The 20077-nt window shown below is 37.2% G+C and overlaps 1 protein-coding gene and 1 long non-coding RNA gene across 2 annotated transcripts in view; both read left to right on the top strand.

The window, feature by feature from the left end:
* The first annotated feature begins 2738 nt into the window (after window positions 1-2738).
* The window catches only part of LOC585343 (glycerol-3-phosphate acyltransferase 4), a 39882-nt gene continuing 22543 nt past the window's right edge, over window positions 2739-20077 (top strand). Inside the window, exons 1-2 of the mRNA XM_030985427.1 lie at window positions 2739-3066; window positions 16333-16441. Of these exons, the coding sequence (XP_030841287.1) occupies window positions 2914-3066; window positions 16333-16441 (262 nt within the window). The 5' untranslated portion in view covers window positions 2739-2913. The remainder of the gene's footprint in view (window positions 3067-16332; window positions 16442-20077) is intronic.
* On the top strand, window positions 4121-6938 carry LOC115923995. Its single transcript, XR_004064108.1, has 2 exons — window positions 4121-4730; window positions 6351-6938. It is a non-coding gene; the product is annotated as an uncharacterized LOC115923995 (long non-coding RNA).

Consider the following 20077-nt stretch of genomic DNA (forward strand, 5'->3'; position numbering starts at 1 on the left):
AAGAAGACGATGTATTGTACCGTTCTCGACTGTTAATCCTTGTCCGAATGAAGTTTCCACCCCCCCCCCCTCTCGCGCGAAAGCTTTGACGTTTCATTAAATTATTATGAAAAGAAAACTATTTGCTGTACCGGTCTCGATTGTTAATCCTTGTCTGAATTCAGTTTCTCCCCCTCCCGCGCGAAGCGCGGAAGCTTTGACGTTTCATTAAATTATGAGAAAAAGCAGAAAATTTGGTGTACTGTTCTTGACTCTCAATCCTTATCTGAATTCAGTTCTCCCCTCCCGCGCGAAGCGCGGAAGCTTTGACGTTTCATTAAATTATGAGAAAAAGCAGACGATTCGTTGTACCGTTTTCGACTCTTAATCCTTGTCTGAATTCAGTTTCCCCCTTCCCGCGCGAAGCGCGAAAAGCTTAGACGTTTGATTTAATTATTATAGAAAGAAGACGATTCGTTGCACCGTTTTCGACTCTTTATAAGCCCTAATTGTCTGAATTCAGTTTCCTGAATTAACGCGAAGCGTGGGAGCTTTGACATTTCCTTAAATTATTAGAGAAAGCAGACGATTCGTTGTACCGTTTTAGACTCTTAATCCTTGTCTGCCTTCAGTTTACCCCTTCCCGCACGCGTCTTTTTTTTCTGCGGCACAGATTGGGGCTTTAAAAAAAAAAAGAGGTCTTGATTTAACCCTTACCCTAACCCTAGCCCTAAACTTTCCCATAGGCTCAACACGCACCTAAGTCCAATCTGTGCCGCAGAAATAAATAACGCTTCCCGCGCGAAGCGCGAAAAGCTTAGACGTTTGATTTAATTATTATAGAAAGAAGACGATTCGTTGTATCGTTTTCGACTCTTAATAAGCCCTATTTGTCGCACCCCCCCCCCCCTTTGAGACGCCCCTGCCCTCAACACAACTACCGGAAAAACGTCATATTTCCCGAGGTCAATGAATACCAGCCTGATTAGATTTCAAGTTCGGTGTTGTGGCTGGTGTTGGTGTTCTCACAACACCAACACCGGCTTTCAACACCGAACTTGAAATCACTCAATGTAGGGATATATGCCAATGTTTAAAAGTGGAATATTTTCGCTTTGAGGTTTTTCTTTGTAGGTGCCCCATTTTTGTCTAGACAGTGCCCTTTTTTGTAAATGCTTTCCACCTTAATTAAGAATTTACTTTTGAAAGGCTTGAGCTGGACATTGTGATAAATGACAAATATCTATGACTTTTTTCGTCAAATCAAAAGGCAAAAGTGAAAGGATTATCAAACCCATACAAGCTTTTTTAAGGGGGGGGGGTCTTATGGTTGCCAACTTAATTTGAGCCACATGCGAGCCTGCGTGAGACATTGCGAGGGAGCGAAGCGACTAAGCCCAAGAATTATTTTTTTCTTGAGAAAATATTTAGCGGCGAATTATCCGGCGAATAAACGAGGGGCGGGGGCGGGGTCGGCGTGGGCCGACGGAGGGGGGTAGTGATCGAGCACTGTTTAAATCAACACCCGCTACTTTTGGCGACCAATAGCCGCGCGCGTTATTTTTTTCTGCGGCACAGATTGGGGTTAGGTGCGTGTTGAGCCTATGGGAAAGTTTAGGGTTAGGGTTAAATCAAGACCTCTTTTTAAAAATCTGTGCCGCAGAAAAAAATTAAGCTAGCCGCGCGAAGGTAGCCCGAAAAACAATAGAATTCGCTCTATGGTGTCTTTGAAAAGAAAAAAGATGAATGTGTAACATGGGTTGTAAAGAAAGAAAAACTAGATAAATTCTTTTAATATTACTGTCTCGAATGTGAAAATAAAACGTTGCATATTAAAGCAGAGCAAATACCTCATAACCTGGTACATTTCAGGCGTTGAAAACGTCTGATTTCAATTTAAAGTTGAGATCTAGATACTACACCCATTCAGGAAAACGCGATTCTACGAATAGATGTAGACCTACGTAATTTCTAGCATGGACAATAAATTCTTCTTCAGTTTTAAGAGATTTTGGCCGAATTTTAAGAGTTGCTTTTAAAGCATAGCGTTAGATGAAATACTGTTAAACCGGCAAATACAGGGTTTATACGCTCTGTCCCAATCCCCGAAATGCGTTTTCAACTTTGAAGGCTATAAAGGACAAGACAAAGTCCACTTCAAAAAATTAATTACTTTCAATAGAAGCAGAAAGATCAAACAAACCAATCAAAAAAAGTTTGAGCAAAATCGGATAACTAAAAAGAAAGTTATGACATTTTGAAAAAGTATGTAAAACTTTGCCCCTATATACCCCACTTTGAAAAACGTTCACTGGGTCTGCATGTAGCCTAAGAGTGGGGTGATGCGGATATTTTGTCAGCCCCCCCCCCCCCCCGGCCCCAAACGTTTTTGTTCATTACGCCACTAAGTATAGGGCTCAAACTGGCATATCTGAATTAATTAAGGCTTATCCGCGCAATATAGAAAATAATGGCCAAAATGCGTTTTCGACTTTGAAGGCTGTTAAAACTATCGTTTGACACGTGAAGTAAATAATGGTCTACACCAATTTAAAGCTGAGATTATACTCTTAACTCTCATATAGGCCATATGCCGAAACTTTTTGTCGGGGTCTTATTGTTTCAGATTGAACTCTGGGCTCAAACTGGCATATCGCATTTTGGCCATAATTATATTGCGCAAAGTTTCGACGTGCAAATTTTTCTTTTCCGTTTCGATTGTACGATTTGGAGACACTGTTCTCCGCATTTTTGGTAATTAACCTCCTCCTTTAATCAATGAGAGGCGATGGTGCTGTGGTGATCGTGTCATCGCGAACAATATCACCCTGACCTTCAAATTTGTTCGAAATCATGTGATTTTAACCGTCAAATATTGATCAGTCTGATAACTGTATTAATTTTGTTCATCTATAATCATCATCCGATTGCAAAATGGCTGTTTCGGAGCAATTTATCTTTCTCCTTCTTGGCTTCATAGTATCGCCTTTCTTGTTCATGCTGGCTGTCATTATTGTCCCCGCTTGCTTCGGCGTGTCCTTTGGCATCAGGAGACTCTACATCAGGACTCTGCTGAAAATATTTGAGGTTTGTCTCATCTAGGTCTAACTTTTAGACCTAGAATCTACTCTTAGATTAAATTTCAAAGTTTTTGGCGCTAGTGTAGTTCCGTATCCATTTTTTTTAGCAGTTTAATATCCATTCTTAGCAAACGAATTTTAGCCCAATTTTTTACTAATTTTAATCCCTGATAATCATAGATCATAGATCATAGATCCCTGATAATAATCCCTGATAATCATAATCCCTGATTATTTTAATCCTGATTATGATAATCATAATCCCTGATTATTTTAATCCCTGATAATCATAGATCATAGATCATAGATCTAACGTTACTAGATCTAGAGACTAGATAGGGCCTAGAGTAGAGGGTTTTTCGTCCTATTTTTTGGACTCTTTACTTCCTATTTATTATCATTTCTTGTTCAAATCATGAAGCAAATATTATTATTAGACTAGTCGGCTAGTAGAAAGTCTAGATCTAGATCTAGACCTAGATTCTATTTAAACAAAAAAAGAATCCCAGAAAAAAAATCACGAATTGCCATGACAATATTCATTTCAATTTTCACTGTTTTGGAGCCACTTATCGACCTAGCGATTCAGTTTACGACCGCATGTACAAAGTCAATAGGAAGCGCGCGCGCCGTGCGTTTCCGCGCTGATCTATAGCACAAGCGGGCGGAGCAGGTATCCCACGCCGGAGCTTCCCGGTGCTCGTCTGGTCGAAGACTAGCACTGCGGTGATCGGAAGTTGGAATCTGAATTAGACAGACATATCGTGCGTGCGTTGCGGGGTCCGGCTGCATTGATTTAATACATGCGATGAGATACTTTTGAGCTTGCGACCAACACAAAATCGGGCTCTAAATCTGGAAAATACTTGAAATAAAGCTCATTTTATGGTACCCATATTTCTTACATACACGCGTAATATACTTGATTTTTCAGATTTGGGTAGCGGGACCGCCGATTACATCGCTAAAATGTGATATTTTAGGATAAATTTTCCATTGCAAATGTGGTTCTTCAGTGACTCTGGCATGGTATGGTATGTGTGGGATATGTGATATGCTATTATGCGATGTATTTTAAAGGACAAGTCCACTCGAATTTTCAAAAATCATAGCATGTTGTAAATAAATCAAAGGTTAAAACTGCCAAATATCACTGCTGTACTTCAATCGGTTGATTTTTAAGAGCGATTTCTATTTCGGTTATTTCTAGCAAAACATTTAAATTTGCCGCACCGATGTCAGATTGTTGATCACGTGATGTGACGTATGGTCCTCACAACTAAGCGCATGTCTTACATTCTGACTAGTCAAGATGCCGCTGTGCCAGGCGTACGGGTGTTCCAATCGGCCAGGGTATGGGAGTAAAAAAAGTTTCTTTAGCATCCCAAACCCATTGAAAGACAGGGAGAGATGTTCTCAGTGGTTGAACAATATTGGGACGAACAAGTTTAATATACGGACATATCAATTTAGCAAAAATAGAGTCGTTTGCGAGGACCACTTCGAGGCTGATTGTTTTCAGGAATTCGGGCGAAGGTGATGAAGTACGAGGCCCGAATGAAACTACTACTAAAACCCGATGCCATTCCTACCATCTTCTTCCACCGTCCTCAACCACCATCCAAGAGGAAATCAACAACACGACGTCGGGAAGAGTCTGAGCGTCAAAAGGTAATGTTCTTACAAAAATATGATGAAGTAAACAATTAAAAAGTACATCCACAAACGTAGATCTTGGCTTCATTCAGTAACCGTATCGTACGCGATGCCTGCGTGCCCGGGCCGCTCAGGCGTAGATCTACAGCGTCGTAGGTCTATGCGTGCGGCCGTGCCATGTGCATGTTGCTGCTAGTCAATACAACCTACCGGTACAAACAATGCGCCAGAAATGATCATTTACACTCGTCTAAATTATAGGTTGACCTTAGTAGCGCTGTGGTAAATATGACAAAAGAGATGACAGATGACAAAATACTAGCTTTCCTGAGATACATTGTAGATGTTTTCCAAACTAAAGCGCAAATTATTTGTGAGGGTGTACTTACTTCTGTGGAATACTGTAGATGTAATAATAACCTGAAACATTAATGATATTATTAGTAATAAATAAGGATCGTGTTAATGATGACAAAGATGATGAAAATATTTGGTTTGGATGTATGTCTGATCTTTGGAAGACAAGCTTTAAGTCAATTAGTCATCTATTTTTGGCGACGAGTGTTTATTGTATTTGCATGCATTATTAATTATTTAACCTCCAGTTTAAATGATTCCATTTCACATAATATCACATTCACTAATCACTATGAACATGACACAAGAATCAACAATATTTGTGTTCAGTGTTCTTCAAAGAAGCTAATCCCTAAATGCACAAGTTTATGTACTGTTGTTCAGTACTAGTTAGGGATGAACTTTTTTGAAAAACATTAAACACAAATAATGTCTTTCAGAATCTATATTTAAAAATAATAATGTACTTCATAGACATTTTGCCCAAATTATTGGGCTATATTTTGGAAATCTACCGGAAGTAGACGGAAAATGATTCGAAACCGCGGGAAATTGCTATGGCTACGGCCTTTTAGTCAGGAATGGCGGGGTTTCTTGTGTGTCGCTGTTCCATTGTGTGGTGCATACAGTAGTCCCAAGTGTATATATTTGTGTCAGCTTTTTAGTTTTTGTCGCAAATCGACAGCAATGTAAATAAATCGACTGCTGACATTGACTGCTCATTAGTCATTGCTATTTATTATAAATCTAGAACAAATGATATGTTTTAAATGTATATTTACCAGGGTTTAAACATGTTAAGACAAGTAATGAAGGGGTTTGATAACTGTGGTCGAATTGTAAAGAACTGGAATCCTTAGCTCTGAGCTGAGCTGGATATTAGAATGACAAATTACAGGATAATTAATTTTATTATTTTGGTATTCTCAAACTTTGGTTCTGCCTTCTGGTCAACTCAAACCTTACAGCCAGCCACAGAAATAAGCAACAATTCCTTGTGCGAGTTGTATATATTATGATTATGAACAGAGCAGAATTAAAACAAAAAGCCGAAGTTAAACACTTACATTTTAGAACTTGTGCACATCTTGAAAAATGAAGGGAAAACTTCATGAATCTGACACCTGTAACTTGTTTTCATTTAAAAAATAAATTTGAAAGCAAGCCAGTTTTGGCTACCATAAATGGCTAGCTACTTTGATAAGTTCTTTTCAAATCCCCATACATTGAACTAAGCCATTTTATTCTTCTTATCATTTGTTGTTGTTTTTCTGACAGACGCACTTGACCATCGAAGCTTGCAGGACTTTGACAGACATCACACATCAGTCTCCATTGCATTCCTGGATCAACATTTGCTGGACTGAGTGGACTCCAGGCCTTTGTTCGTTTTAATGGTTATTAATTTGAAGACTCATCAGCAGTTATGCTTCACGTTGCAACAAACAATCTTGAACGGGGAGTTTGGGAGAAGGACGAGAAGGATTTTGTTCAGCTAAATCCTTTCAATAAAACAAAAATCTCTGATACTCCCAAAGTTCCAAGGTGGGATTCCAGAGCTTCACACAAACAAAGCATTTATTATATTAATAGAAAACTGACTGAACAACAATCATTTGTTGTTGTTTTTCTGACAGACGCACTCAACCATCGAAGCTTGCGGGACATTGACAGACATCAATCTTCGTTGTATGAAGTAGCATTTACCGAGGAAGAAGAAAGAAGAACTGTCACCTTTATACAATTTAACAATATTGAACTCTAATAATACTTTTATTCTCAGCGACACATTTTATGCGTGTGATGGTCTCAATATAAATGTCAAAGTCAGTTCATAAATAAAATATAAATATTAGAAAATGCAAATTTTATTCCTAGTCCTATCGCATTTATTATTAGAAGTAGTGTTAAATAATACATTTTTTGTTTAACCGTTGTCTGTTTACTAGGCTATTCAGAAGAAACCAGAGCTGGGGGGTGTTTCATAAAGCTGTTCGTAAGTTACGCACGACTTTACGCACGACTGGTGATATGTTCTTGTGCTACATGTAAATGATTGAGAATCTGATTAGCACCCAAGAACATGTTCCAGTCGTGCGTAAAATCGTGCGTAACTTACGAACAGCTTTATGAAACACCCCCCTGGTTTTCTTCTGGGTTAGTTAGCATGAATTTTGATTAAAGAATGTAAATTACACAGACCTGTTAAATAATAGCCCCCCCACAAAAGAAAAACTATTTTTTTTTTTAAAGATATTTTTTGCAGATTTGTATTTCATCCAGAAATAGTACCTACACAGGGTAAACATAATATAAATAGTCAAGCATTGACATATTTTGATACGTTGGTGATGGTGATTGTGATGGTGGTGATGGAGACGGTGGAGATGATGGTGATGATGTCAGTGGTGAAGGTGATTGATCATGATGGCTATGGTGATGATGATAATGATGACAGTGATTATGATGATGGCAACCGTGATGATGTCAGTGGTAATGGCGATCATGATGACGATGATTATAGTGATGATGGCGAAGATGATCTTGATGGCAATGCTGATGGTGGTGATGATGAGGGTGATTATGATGGCAATGCTGGTCGTTAACGGTTGGTGGTGATGATGGCAATTAATGGTGATGTCGGTGGTGGTGATGATCGTGATTCGTGATGGCAATGATGACGGTGATTATTATGGCGATAATGATCATGGTTATGATAATGGCGATGATGATGACGGTGATTATGATGACGATGATGGTTGTGATTGTAATGCTTATGGTGGTGATGATGATGTAGGTGGTGACGGCGATGATGGCTATGGTGATGATGATAATGATTGTGATGGCGATGACGATTGTGATGATGTTGAAGATGAAAATTAGAATTCTTCAAGTTATATTTGAGCCCTTCAGCCCACCGCACACTAATATTTCTATCCGAGGGTCAAACAAACCCTGAAAATAAATTTTCAGATATATATATTCCGCGGGTCACTTTAAAACAAAATCAAACAGAAAAAAGAATAAGGGAAAGAATTTTGTAATATTTTATTTCCAGGAATACACATGAACTGGAGTAACACAATTGACAAAAGAACTATGAAATAAAATATTACCATCCTCAAATGTCTGGGAATTACCAAAAGAAATTCCTGTTTAAGGCTCTTCTCATTAGCTCATGGTTTACAAATATAAAAACACATTTCAGAACTTTTACAACCATGAAATTATTAGCAGGGATGGGAACAATCATATTTTCAATTTTAAACCACATTGCCCCCCCCCCCCCCAAAAAAAAAAGTTTGTATTTACACAAACATACATTTCATACAAATAATGTGTCTTCTTTGTTAAAATGATATCAAAGCCTGGCCAAAAATAGCCTATATAGACACTTAAATCCCCTCTTCTGTCCCTAGAGCTGGTATTCTATATTGTACTTGATTGTACTTGTGTGCGTATCTGTGTCCAACTTTGTACTTTCCGTTCACTTCTATATTGTAGCGCATGAATATCGTACACAATAATAAGTATGTGGGGCAATGCAAAGCCTCTACGACCGGGGGTTACGCACACGAGAGTAATTCATGAATATCCTTAATCTCCGTCTATCTTCCGTGCGTGTTCACGTATAGCGCGCAGACTGGTTGGACCGCGAATCGACGCAGAGTTATATATAACGTGGTATCCCCCGGTTGATCTCGATGCGAAACGCTCGTCGATCGGCCATGTCGTATTTTCCGCCGAAGTCTATTATGCATCAGCTACTACTTTGCTAGTTCCTGACTGGTATTGAGACAAACATTGACAGGAAGTATAATATTATGTTAGGAAAATATCTACATTATGTGGTAAGCCAAAATTCAGCGAGACGCACCCCCAATAAAAATGGTTATTTAACATGTATATCCGACTCTTCAAATATTTTTTTTTGCAAGTTTTATTTGGTGTTTTTTTTCACATTTTCAAACTTCACTCACTATTTATTGAATAGTACATTATAATGTTTATAGTTCTGGCTCAATATTCATGACGAATTCAATGTCATTAAATGAATCCTGAGCATAGCAGAAAGATGAGAACTGTGCCATGTTTTTGCTTATTACGTATTCATGAGGAGCAAAAACGTGCATACGATTTGGCGAGCGCTGCGGTCTGACTGGTTCGCGAATGGGCATCGTCTCTAGCTAGCTCTAGCTCTGTGTTGTGAGGACCCTACGTCACAAAAACTGTCGCGCGATGCATTGTGGGGGAGAACCGGCTCGATCACTAACTTGTTCTTTGCTCATTAAAACAATTAATTAAAAATAAGTCCGAGCTCCGTTTTCCAAGACCAAGTTATATTTGGGCTTTTTAGATTTTTGTCTATCTAATCATTAAACCTTTTTAGCCGAGTGGACTTGTCCTTTAAAGGGATTTTACCATGCATCCAACGTATCGGCCGAAAACTGAAGCTGGTCGTTTACCCCCTCCTTTACTCTAGGCCTAGTCCTAGAGTCTAGGCACTAGTGCATTTTCCACCTGAATTTGGATCACATCCAACATCGGGAAACCTCCGTTTAGGGCTTCGATGTCGACGTCGTCGCTCAGTACCGTCTCTACGCTGTAGTCCTGCACCTCAAACTGAAGCTATCAGTCCACAATTATGCAGACTTCTCGTATGGTTTATGGTATCGCGCATACGAGAAGTCTGCATAATTTTGGACTGATAACTTCAGTTTGAGGTGCAGGACTACAGCGTAGAGACGGTACTGAGCGACGACGTCGACATCGAAGCCCTAAACGAAGGTTTCCCGATGTCGGATGTGATCCAAATTCAGGTGGAAAATGCAATATACATGTATGATTATGATTAAAATTAGTAAACAATTGGGCTAAAATTCCTTTGCTAAGAATGGATATTAAACTGCTAAAAAAAATGGATACGGAACTACACTAGCGCCGTTATTTTTTGATATTTTACCATGTCTGTTATTTATTTTTATTTGACAATAATGATTTTATTACTACTAGATTCTAGATCTAGACCGAAAATTTCTGTCTCTTTCGACTTTCGTTCGTTAGCGAGTACTGGATCTAGATCTAGACCCTATCTAGATCAAAAGCTTCAGTCTCTCTAATCGTCGGTTGTTCCACTGAGACTACGTCTGGCTCCACTAGACCTCCGATTATAGAGACTGAAGTTTGTCCTATCGGGACTGTACGGAACCAATGGTTCGGTTCGGCAGAACGGCGATGAATGAGATATGCAACGAGCTTTTCACTCTTTACATCCTCATACATGCTGCAATATTACAATAATTAGAGTCTAATTAAAAATAACGTATATATAGCTTATTTGACTTACGATAGCTTGCTCATTTAGATCCTAAATTAATGATTAATCCGAGAAAGTCTCGTCGTCAACATTATCCGTCTTGGTTTTAGTTGATGAATATTCATTTTTTCTTTTCGAACGTCCAATAGCTACCGTAGCTACGTACGAGTCACCCCGGCTTGACCAACGAACTCCCACGAAACGAGTGCTCTGATTGGCCATTGGCTATGTTTTGGTAGGTTGACCCGGAAATATATCGGCCGCCGGGTCATAGTTTGAATGCATGAACGTACTGCTTCGCGGTTCTGAGATACAAATTGGATAATTCATATATTAATAAGTCCGTCCGTAAATTATTAATATTAAGTTATCAAATTTTGATAACTGTAATTAGGACAAATGACATACCAACCTAATTTACATCTGATTTAGAAATCAGAAAATTAGATCTGAATAAAGAAAATCGGGGGTAAAATGTCGGGAACAAAAAGATGTTCCGCTGTGGCTCTAGATTACCCCCACGGTACGAGACCTCTGTAGTACCGTCTGTATATGGGGAATGTCAACAAATGTCAGTTTTATTAAAAGAAATGACCCATATCAGACGGTTATTTCTGTCTAGACCCTATCTAGAGTCTAGATCTACATGATCTAGGCCTAGTCTTAATTTTATTTGGATAGATCCACTCCAGCAAAGCATAGAGAGTCAATGCTAATGCGTATTGACCTCTAGCACTGCATGCTTGCTGTGAGGCAGGTATTATTAGACCTCCCACACACAGATACACACCACGCAATATTGCATAGACTGTACACAATCATGTCGATGCAGCTGTAAGCAAATTTTGACACTAGGTCTAGTCTCTAGACTTACAATTTGAATTTTTAAATTATTCTTTCTAACATCAGAAAGTTTAAAAAAATGAATTTTACTGCTATTTAGGTGTCATCAATTGTCACTAAAGTACCTATTTTGAGTGAAATCAGTTGAGTTTTGTACAGTGGTGTTTGAAATGTTGAGAATCAAAAGCCATTTACTACACAGCCAGGATAGTGATGCTCCTACAATGTATGTGTGGGTAGATCTAGGGTCAGCTCCTCTCTTTAGAGACAGAAGCCGACCATAGCATAGCGTCTCTTCTTCTTCTTCTTCCATAGTACAGTTCTCTTTGTAGAGTATAGGTCTAGTCGTACAATGTACTTGGCCATTTATGATTTATGGCCACAAAACTTTTCCCCAAATAGACCCTCTAGTCTAGGTTTAGATCTACTGTGTGAGTCAAAAAAAAGTTTACACCTAGAAAATTGCTAATTATTTAAAAAATCATCTATGAACAGTAAATTATTATACATTTTATGAAAGTGTGTTTTATCCCAAATCATTTGGTATCAATTTTGTGTGGTATGTGATCACGCTGGGATGAATAGGAGGCATTGTTTGCGAGAGTGTAAAAATCGACTTGCGCCAAAGTGATGCCTCCAGTACGTATTATGTTGGGATTAGCGGAGTGGGAGAATGAATTGAATGTATCAAATGAAATGCATTGCATTTGCTTTTTGCAGAAGCAAAGTCACACACAAACACAAGCACGCGCACATGTTTGTTGATATTTGATATTCGATATTTGATATGTGTGGCATGATAAATTTTGTTAGGGATGTTATTTGGACCGGCAAAGACCGACATAATACCCAAATCCCAATTGATTTATTCAAACATCACATAAGCAACTTTGGCGCAAGTCAATTTTTGCACTCTCGCAAACAATACCTTCTGTTCATCCAAGCGTGAACGCATACCACACGAAATGGTGCTAAATGATTCGGGATAAAACACTCTTTCATAAGATGTATAATAATTTACTGTTCATAGATGATTTTTTAAATAATTAGCAATTTTCTAGGTGCAAACTTTTTTTTGACTCACACTGTAGATCTAGATTCTACTCAATTTTAGCGGATTCATATCCAATGCCAATGGCTTTTTTGAAAATTGTGCCTAGGTCTAGAATCTAGGCTAATATAGGCCTACATCGGTTCCACATACGGTACCAGATTGACTGCATGATGCGTTTAAGGCCATAAGGGTCTTTTTTCCAGATTTTCTTCGTTGAAATTGAGCTCTGTGTTGAAATTCATGCAGCCGTATTTTAAACTGTTACTGCGCATGAACGATGATGACGTCATTCATTGACATTGATCATCCAGCTTTGAATGAGGCAAGTTTTTGCCTTATTTTTGCTGATTATTCTTTGGAAGTTACCTCGATAACCAAGAACCTCCTTCATGTTATGAGTGGGGAATTCTAACTCATAAACCATGGGGTTAGGGTAAGGATTAGTTACGGTTAACTCATAAACTCATAAACCATAGGGTTAGGATTAGTTATGGTTGACTCAAAAAATCATAAACCTTTGGGTTAAACATAAACTCATAATCCATAGGGTTAGGGTTAGGATTAGTTACGGTTAACTCATAAACTCATAAACTGTTGGGTTAAACATACACTCATAAACCATAGGGTTAGGGTTAGTTAGGGTTAACTCATAAACTCATAAACCACAGTGTAAGGGTAAGTTAGGGTTTACCCTAGACAGAAATAACAGTCTGGTATGGGTCATTCTTTAATAACTGACAATTTTTTAACATTCCCCTGGTTTCCCCATACACAGACCTGTATGTCTTGCACAACAGGGGAGAGTTTGAGCCGATTTTGTACCACATATGGTCATAAAAAATTACCCATACCTTTTGAGGCAATTATTCCTGGAATACTAGCCTTTTCAGTTCTGTAGAAACATATCTGTTAAATAGCGTTTTCTTTATAAAGGTCATGTAACAAAATGCATTACTATGCGCATCACCGTTTACAGACATCCAGCTTCTACCCTTCTTTCAAAATAAAAAAACACCGGTTAAATTCCAATAATGTTTCTTTCCTGGGTCTATTCTGAGTATATTATACTATCATTTTCTGGGTCTCCTTTAAGAACGACTTCATAGAACAGGAAGAGGGGAAAAAACAGACACTGTAAGTGAAAAAATGCAATTGAAATTGAATTTATTTTGGGGTACACGACTACTATGCGATTACATGTGTGGAACTTTGGTACCAGAAGTCGACGATCTTTTACTTTGAACAATATTTCCAACACCATTTTTGATTAATTTCATTTCTGTTTAATACATGTTATTCTTCTGTTAGTTTGCAAAGCAATCAAGCTTCACAATAATGACATCAGTGAGTAATTGTGTACATGTACAGCTAACAACTAAAGTATTTATACCCATACCAACTTTGGTACCAGAAGTCGACGATCTTTTACTTTGAACAATATTTCCAATACCATATATGATTACTTTCATTTCTATTTAATACATGCTATTCTTCTGTTAGTTTGCAAAGCAATCAAGCTCCACAATAATGACATCAGTGAGTAATTGTGTACCGGTACATGTACAGTTAACAACTAAAGTATTCATACCCATACCAAGTTATGTAATTTTTTTAAAAGATAAAGTTGAGTTCCGGTCATGCAATTGCATTGTAAAATAAACAGTGTGGAATCGATCAGAAAAGGTTGATCATCTAGATTAGAATATAAGTATTGGTGTGTACTGCAAGGTTCTGGAATCATCAAAATGATGAGAAATTTGGCTGTAAAGTTACAAGCACTGTACACAGAAAGATGTATATGGCACTACACGAACATGTGGCATAAAAATCTGTCCCAATTTTTATGGTGTTACATGCCACATTTAAAATATGAAGGCATTTGAAGAGCCATGTTTTTCAGGGAACATTTTTTATCTGACGTTCTTCCACCCTTGCATGATAAGAATGAGTAACGCTCACAAATTATTTTTCACCTCTTCCCAGAACTCAACCTTCTCTTTAAAGTATGTGAAAAATTGATTTGCCCTGATGTGTTTTTCTTGAGAATGTGATGTACATGTATCAAGGCTTACAGTGTACATCTAAAATTATTTAAAGGTACATGTATAAACCAGTTTTGGAAACGCCCCCCCCCCCCCTTCTCAAAAAATGAAATGGAAGCTCTTATTAAGCAATCATGTGAAAGAATATGTTTTGACTAAATACGTGATGATACAAATTTTGCCGGGAAACCACCTACTAATTGATATATTTGGTAAATTATTATAACTATCCAGACTGGATAGATATCGCGTAATCCCATATATATATTTCTGTGTACAGTGCTTGTAACTTTACCAAGACTGGACCAAATTTCTTATAATTTTGATGATTTCAGAACCTTGCAGTACACACCAATACTTACATGTATATGCTAGGTGATCAACCTTTTCTGATCGATTCCACACCGTTTCTTTCACAATGCAATCACATGACCAGAACTGGTCTATACCTTTAACAAAGGCCCTTACTCGGCCAGTCAACCTTTCATTCTTGCGTAACGAAAAACACAAAAATTTACAAGGGGTATGAATAATTTAGTTTTTAACTGTACATGTAATTTAGAAATTGTTGTGTGGTATGAAGTCATGTACTTAGTATTATTTTGTGTTAAACCCCTCCCCCCAAGTGAGAGAAACATACAACATGAGAACAGCACACTATACATGTAAATGTAGCTTTTCTTATTTCATTTTTTTTAAATAGCTTTTACACTCCAATTACCCTTTTCATTTTTGTTTTTGTTTCTTTGTTGATGTTTTCCCGTTTTAAAATTTTGTTTACCTACATGTAGTATAGCTACATGTACAGTACATGCATTTTGTGAGTAGAGAATCATGAGAATTGCATGATCTAGTATGAGCAGTAGTATGATGTACATACAGTAAGTAATGCACAGCTATAACTTGATTGGCACAAGTTTTTGTTTGAATTTTTTTTTTTAAACCCTTTTTCCTTGCCAGTTATACCAACACATCTGGATTTTTATGGCACTGTATATGATGGATATTTGATGTTGCAAATTATATACATGTTTAGTGTACCTTGTTTGTTATTGTGCATACATTAGCTTTAGTGTTTGTTCAATTTGTTATATATTTTGTGATACCTTCATAGCAATACAATCCAGGATGACCAAATGTGTTTCTGTGAATACACAAATCTTTTATTTCCAATAATGTTTTTGCATTAATTAACAGTTATGATTATTAAGTTCAAATTGAATATCAATGAAAATTGGTGGCGAATTAATATGAATGAGAACAAAGTTATTTTGAAAAATAAATAAATAAATAGCAGCCCTGAAAAAAAAGTGCAATGAATATTGATAAGATACTAATTGACGGGGTTTGTTGGAAACCTTAGCTTTTTTGTAAATGGTCCGCAAATTGTACGAAAGCAGTGAAAAAAATACACGGGGGCTCGGGGCAAATTAGCCCCTGAAATGCCCAAAAGAGCGCCCAAAAGTCATAAAAGAGCCCCCAAAATTTGCCTAGAGTTCAATGCAAAACAAATTAAAGAGTGTTATTTTCATGCAAGCAAGCTTGAAAAGAAGCCCCCAAAATTTTGTACGAAAATCAAATTAATCATTTTGTTATGTATTGTTGCGTACATGTATAGATTAATTAGCTTGTCTCCCTATCAGTTGGTGACATGTAGCTGGAAGTTACTTATAGTTTTTGAAATATTTCCATAAAATTTTCAATGAACTCCATCAAACTCTGCCCACCCCTCCCCCCTCCTCCAAGAAAAGAAGACAATTTCATTTATCAATTATATTGGCTTCTTTACCATAGAAGTAATGGAATATAAACTGAAGGAAAGTTCATCTCAAGACTGTAAGGTCATTGGACTATCGGTAATGTTAATTTTGAAGTGTTAAAATGAAGATATCCAACAACACCAACATTATGTTGCAATAAAAAGTACATGAACATGATGCTGAAGAAGGAAATTGTAACTTGTAAACCTGTACTTTGAAACATGCTTTTCTGGTTTATATGCAGTTTGGAAAGCAAAAATTGGAAGTGGCCATCAAGCACTCGGAGCCTCCAGATGAAGTGAAAGAAGTTGATCTCCCTGAAGAAACCCCTCAGACACGCCTTACAAAAAACGGTAAGACCAAATGGATTCTACATCATATATAATAATAATATTCCACTTTTGTATAGCGCTTTTACAATGTCTCTAAGCGATTTACAAGTATACTATTATCCCGGTCATTGAATTTAGTGCTTGTCCGCACACACTGTGTGCACAATCTCCACTCTCTGGGGAGCATTCCAGCCAGGCGTTACATGACGCTCAAAAACTGTGTGACCAACAATGACGGTCGCATCCTTCTGGGTACCCATTTAACATGAGAAGCACTGTACATGTACATGTAGATCTACAGCTTTACAATCAAACTACATTCATCCTGTTAACTACTGAATTGTATAGGTCCAATAAGCTTAACACAGGGACCACCAGGGGGGTGTTTCACAAAAATCCTAAGTTGAACTTATCTCTAAGTTAGACTTAAAAATTATGGAAAGCCATTAGCATCTTTGAAAACATTTTGTAAAAGTTATTTTAAAAGACATAAAATGTTGATTCAAATCATTCATATTTTCTATTAACATCAAGGAGATTTCATGTTCTGGATGTGGAATTTATAAAAAGTCTAAAATACTTGAATTTCTGCTTTTGAATATATTTCATTTTAAGACTCCAATGGCTGTCCATAATTTTTAAGTCCAACTTAGAGTTAAGTTCTACTTAGGATCTTTGTGAAACACCTCCCCAGGTTCCCGTTACAAGCAAAGGGTTAAATTGCGCTCATATCCATCCCAGAGGATGCTCAAGGCGCCTATATACAAATTATTAATATCCAAATCAGAAATCTAGAGTAAATACCTAAATTTCATTATAGTTCCGTGAATGGAGGTATGAAATCAAAACTTAGATTGTGATTAATCTATTCATGTACACCTGTATACTTAATTTTGTTAATTAGTTTTCAAAGTGAATTTTTCACAAGAAAATCAGATGGTAGTTTAAACACAGTCCATAGTATGACTCATCTATTCAATGCGTTGAAACTTATTTATTTACATGTAACTAGATAAATTCTTTTTTTTTGAATGGGTAATTAACTGGTATTAAATAAGAAGCACGTAGCGTGAAACCTTCATCAAAGATATATAAGCCAGTAAGCCTACTGTATAAACTTAATAAATTGTATCCTTTTATGACGTAAGGAAAAAATTAGCCCTTGGAAAGAGTAGCCCCCGAAATAGAAAAAGGAGCCCCCGAAAAATTTCAAAAAATTGGATATGGAGCCCCCGAAATAATTATTTCTGTATCTTTTCAACTGTTCACTGTGACCACCTAAACTGCCATTTGGCAACCTAAAAAACTGGAGCCCGGCTGGCAACCAAGAATGAAGTTCAGTGAAAGCCCTGTGTAACGATGAAGGAGGTGTATACATTACAAGTGATGTAACTGTCATACAGTAGGCCTAAATTATAAAACCCAAAAGGCAACAAGGCCGTTTGACAGTGAATATTTATGCTGATGTACAGCTTTAACTTGCCATACAGCTTTAAACTTGCCATTATCAATGGATACTGAGTTTGCTGCTTACATGTACATGTATGTACGTGTAGACACAATGGTTTTAAAATATGCTGAAATATTAAGTCAATATTTTGTCAATATTTTATATACATGTATGTTGTGACCTTGCTATCTCTTTCCTCTCTGTCTTCTCTCTTTTTCTCTCTCTCTCTCTCTCTCTCTCTCTCTTTCTCTCTCTTGCTCTCTCTCTCTCTCTTCTCTCTCTTCTCTCTTTTCTCTCTTTTCTCTCTCTCTCTCTTTCTCGCTCTCTCTTTCTCTCTCTTTCTCCCTCTCTCTCTCTTTTGCTCTCTCTCTCTCTCTCTCTCTCTCTTTTTTTCTATCTTTCTTTTCTCCCCTCTCTCTCTCTGTGAATGACATGTGTTCACACAATTTGTGCGTCCAGTGCCAATGAGTGTCAGACGTTGCGTTAAATACCAGGGAAGAATTTGTGAACTGTCACTCACATCATGAACCAGGGGGGTGTTTCACAAAGATCCCCAGTCGAACTTATCTCTAAGTTAGACTTGATTATTATGGAGAGGCATTTGTAGCTTTAAAATAAAATATATTCGAAAGCGAAAATTCAAGTATTTTAGACGTTGGATAAATTCCACATCAAGAACATGAAATCTCCTTGATAATACATTAATAAGAATGATTTGAATCAACATTTTATGCCTGTACAAAAAACTTTTACAAAATAATTTCATAGACGCTAACGGCTTTCCATAATTTTTAAGTCCAACTTAGAGATAAGTTCAACTTCGGATCTTTGTGAAACACCCCCAAGTTTGAATGTAGTCAGTCACATCCTTCAAAGTCAGTCACATTGTGATGTCCTTCAAAGTCAGTCACAATGTCATGTCCATTGGCACCCTGATCATATCCAGTACTACATGTACAGGTAGTAGTCATATACAGTGTACATGTAGGCCGATGGTGTTTAGTATTAAGAGGCACACATAAATGCAAAAATATGCAACATATACATGTACATGTACATGTACTGTACATGTATACTGACACATACATGTAAACAAGTGAAAATGTTTATTTCAACAATCATGATGGATAATTGGTTCTTCTTCATGTTTATCATGATTTTGGGTTTATTTTACTTTTAAAATTGAAGAGTTTCAGCCCTTTAACTGCATGGTCAGTGTTTTAAAGGGACAATAAACCAATTCAATCAATAATTAGTCATATTTTCATTTTTCTTTATAGTATTTGTACATTCACTCAATCTTTGCATGTCTTTTGTTCTGTTTACTTGTTTAATTCTACATATACATGTACCTTAACATGTAAATGAAATGAAAAGTGCAGCCATGTGGGAATAAGGCCGGAGTCATGTCGGGACTTTTATAAACCGGGTCCCGACGGCCTTGCACTGAACGGGAACCGGTGTCCCAAAATCAGCTAGCAGGATCTGTCACTTGCCTCTGTAAATCAGTATGCCCCTCAAAAGTGACCTTTTTTATCAATCAAATAAATCAACATACATTGTACGTGAGTATGCATACCTCGGCTCAGATCGGTATATTCTCCCATTTGACATTATTTTCTACCATGATTGGCGATGTTAAATGCAATTAAAAGTGAAAAAACAGGGGCAAAAATAGAAAGACAACATTGGAGCCGCCATTTTGATTCATGCAGGATGAATAAATCAGGTTTAAAAAACATTAATGTTAAATTAATAAAACAGCTTTCTAAAAAATTCTTCTTTACAACATACCGATCAAAATTTTTTAAAGAAAAATAAATATTTTCTCTTATTTTAAAGATATATATTTTTCTGCTTCTATCGCATGTAAGTTATTTTTGGAGTGGACTTGCCCTTTAAGTTTTAAGGTTGATAAATTTTAGTGGTGTGCAATACTGCAATTTCTTACATATAATATTTCATTATTTTTATCGGAGTGTTTGGTTTCCAAAAAACGAAACCGGGACCCAACGGTCAGGATTCAGTGTGACTGACTGTACTGACTCAGGCCTAATGAGAATATTTCATTTACAATTTTACACTTTTTGACGGACTACATGAATATGGAGAGGGGATGGGGTAGGGGCGGGGGACTGAAATCCTCTCAAATGGACCACCTGTTCACAGTGGGCATTTACATGTACATGCATGTATAGTATTTCCTT

This window comes from Strongylocentrotus purpuratus, unplaced genomic scaffold, assembly GCF_000002235.5.
Source record: "Strongylocentrotus purpuratus isolate Spur 01 unplaced genomic scaffold, Spur_5.0 spur5_scaffold_15, whole genome shotgun sequence".
NCBI lineage: Eukaryota > Metazoa > Echinodermata > Echinoidea > Camarodonta > Strongylocentrotidae > Strongylocentrotus > Strongylocentrotus purpuratus.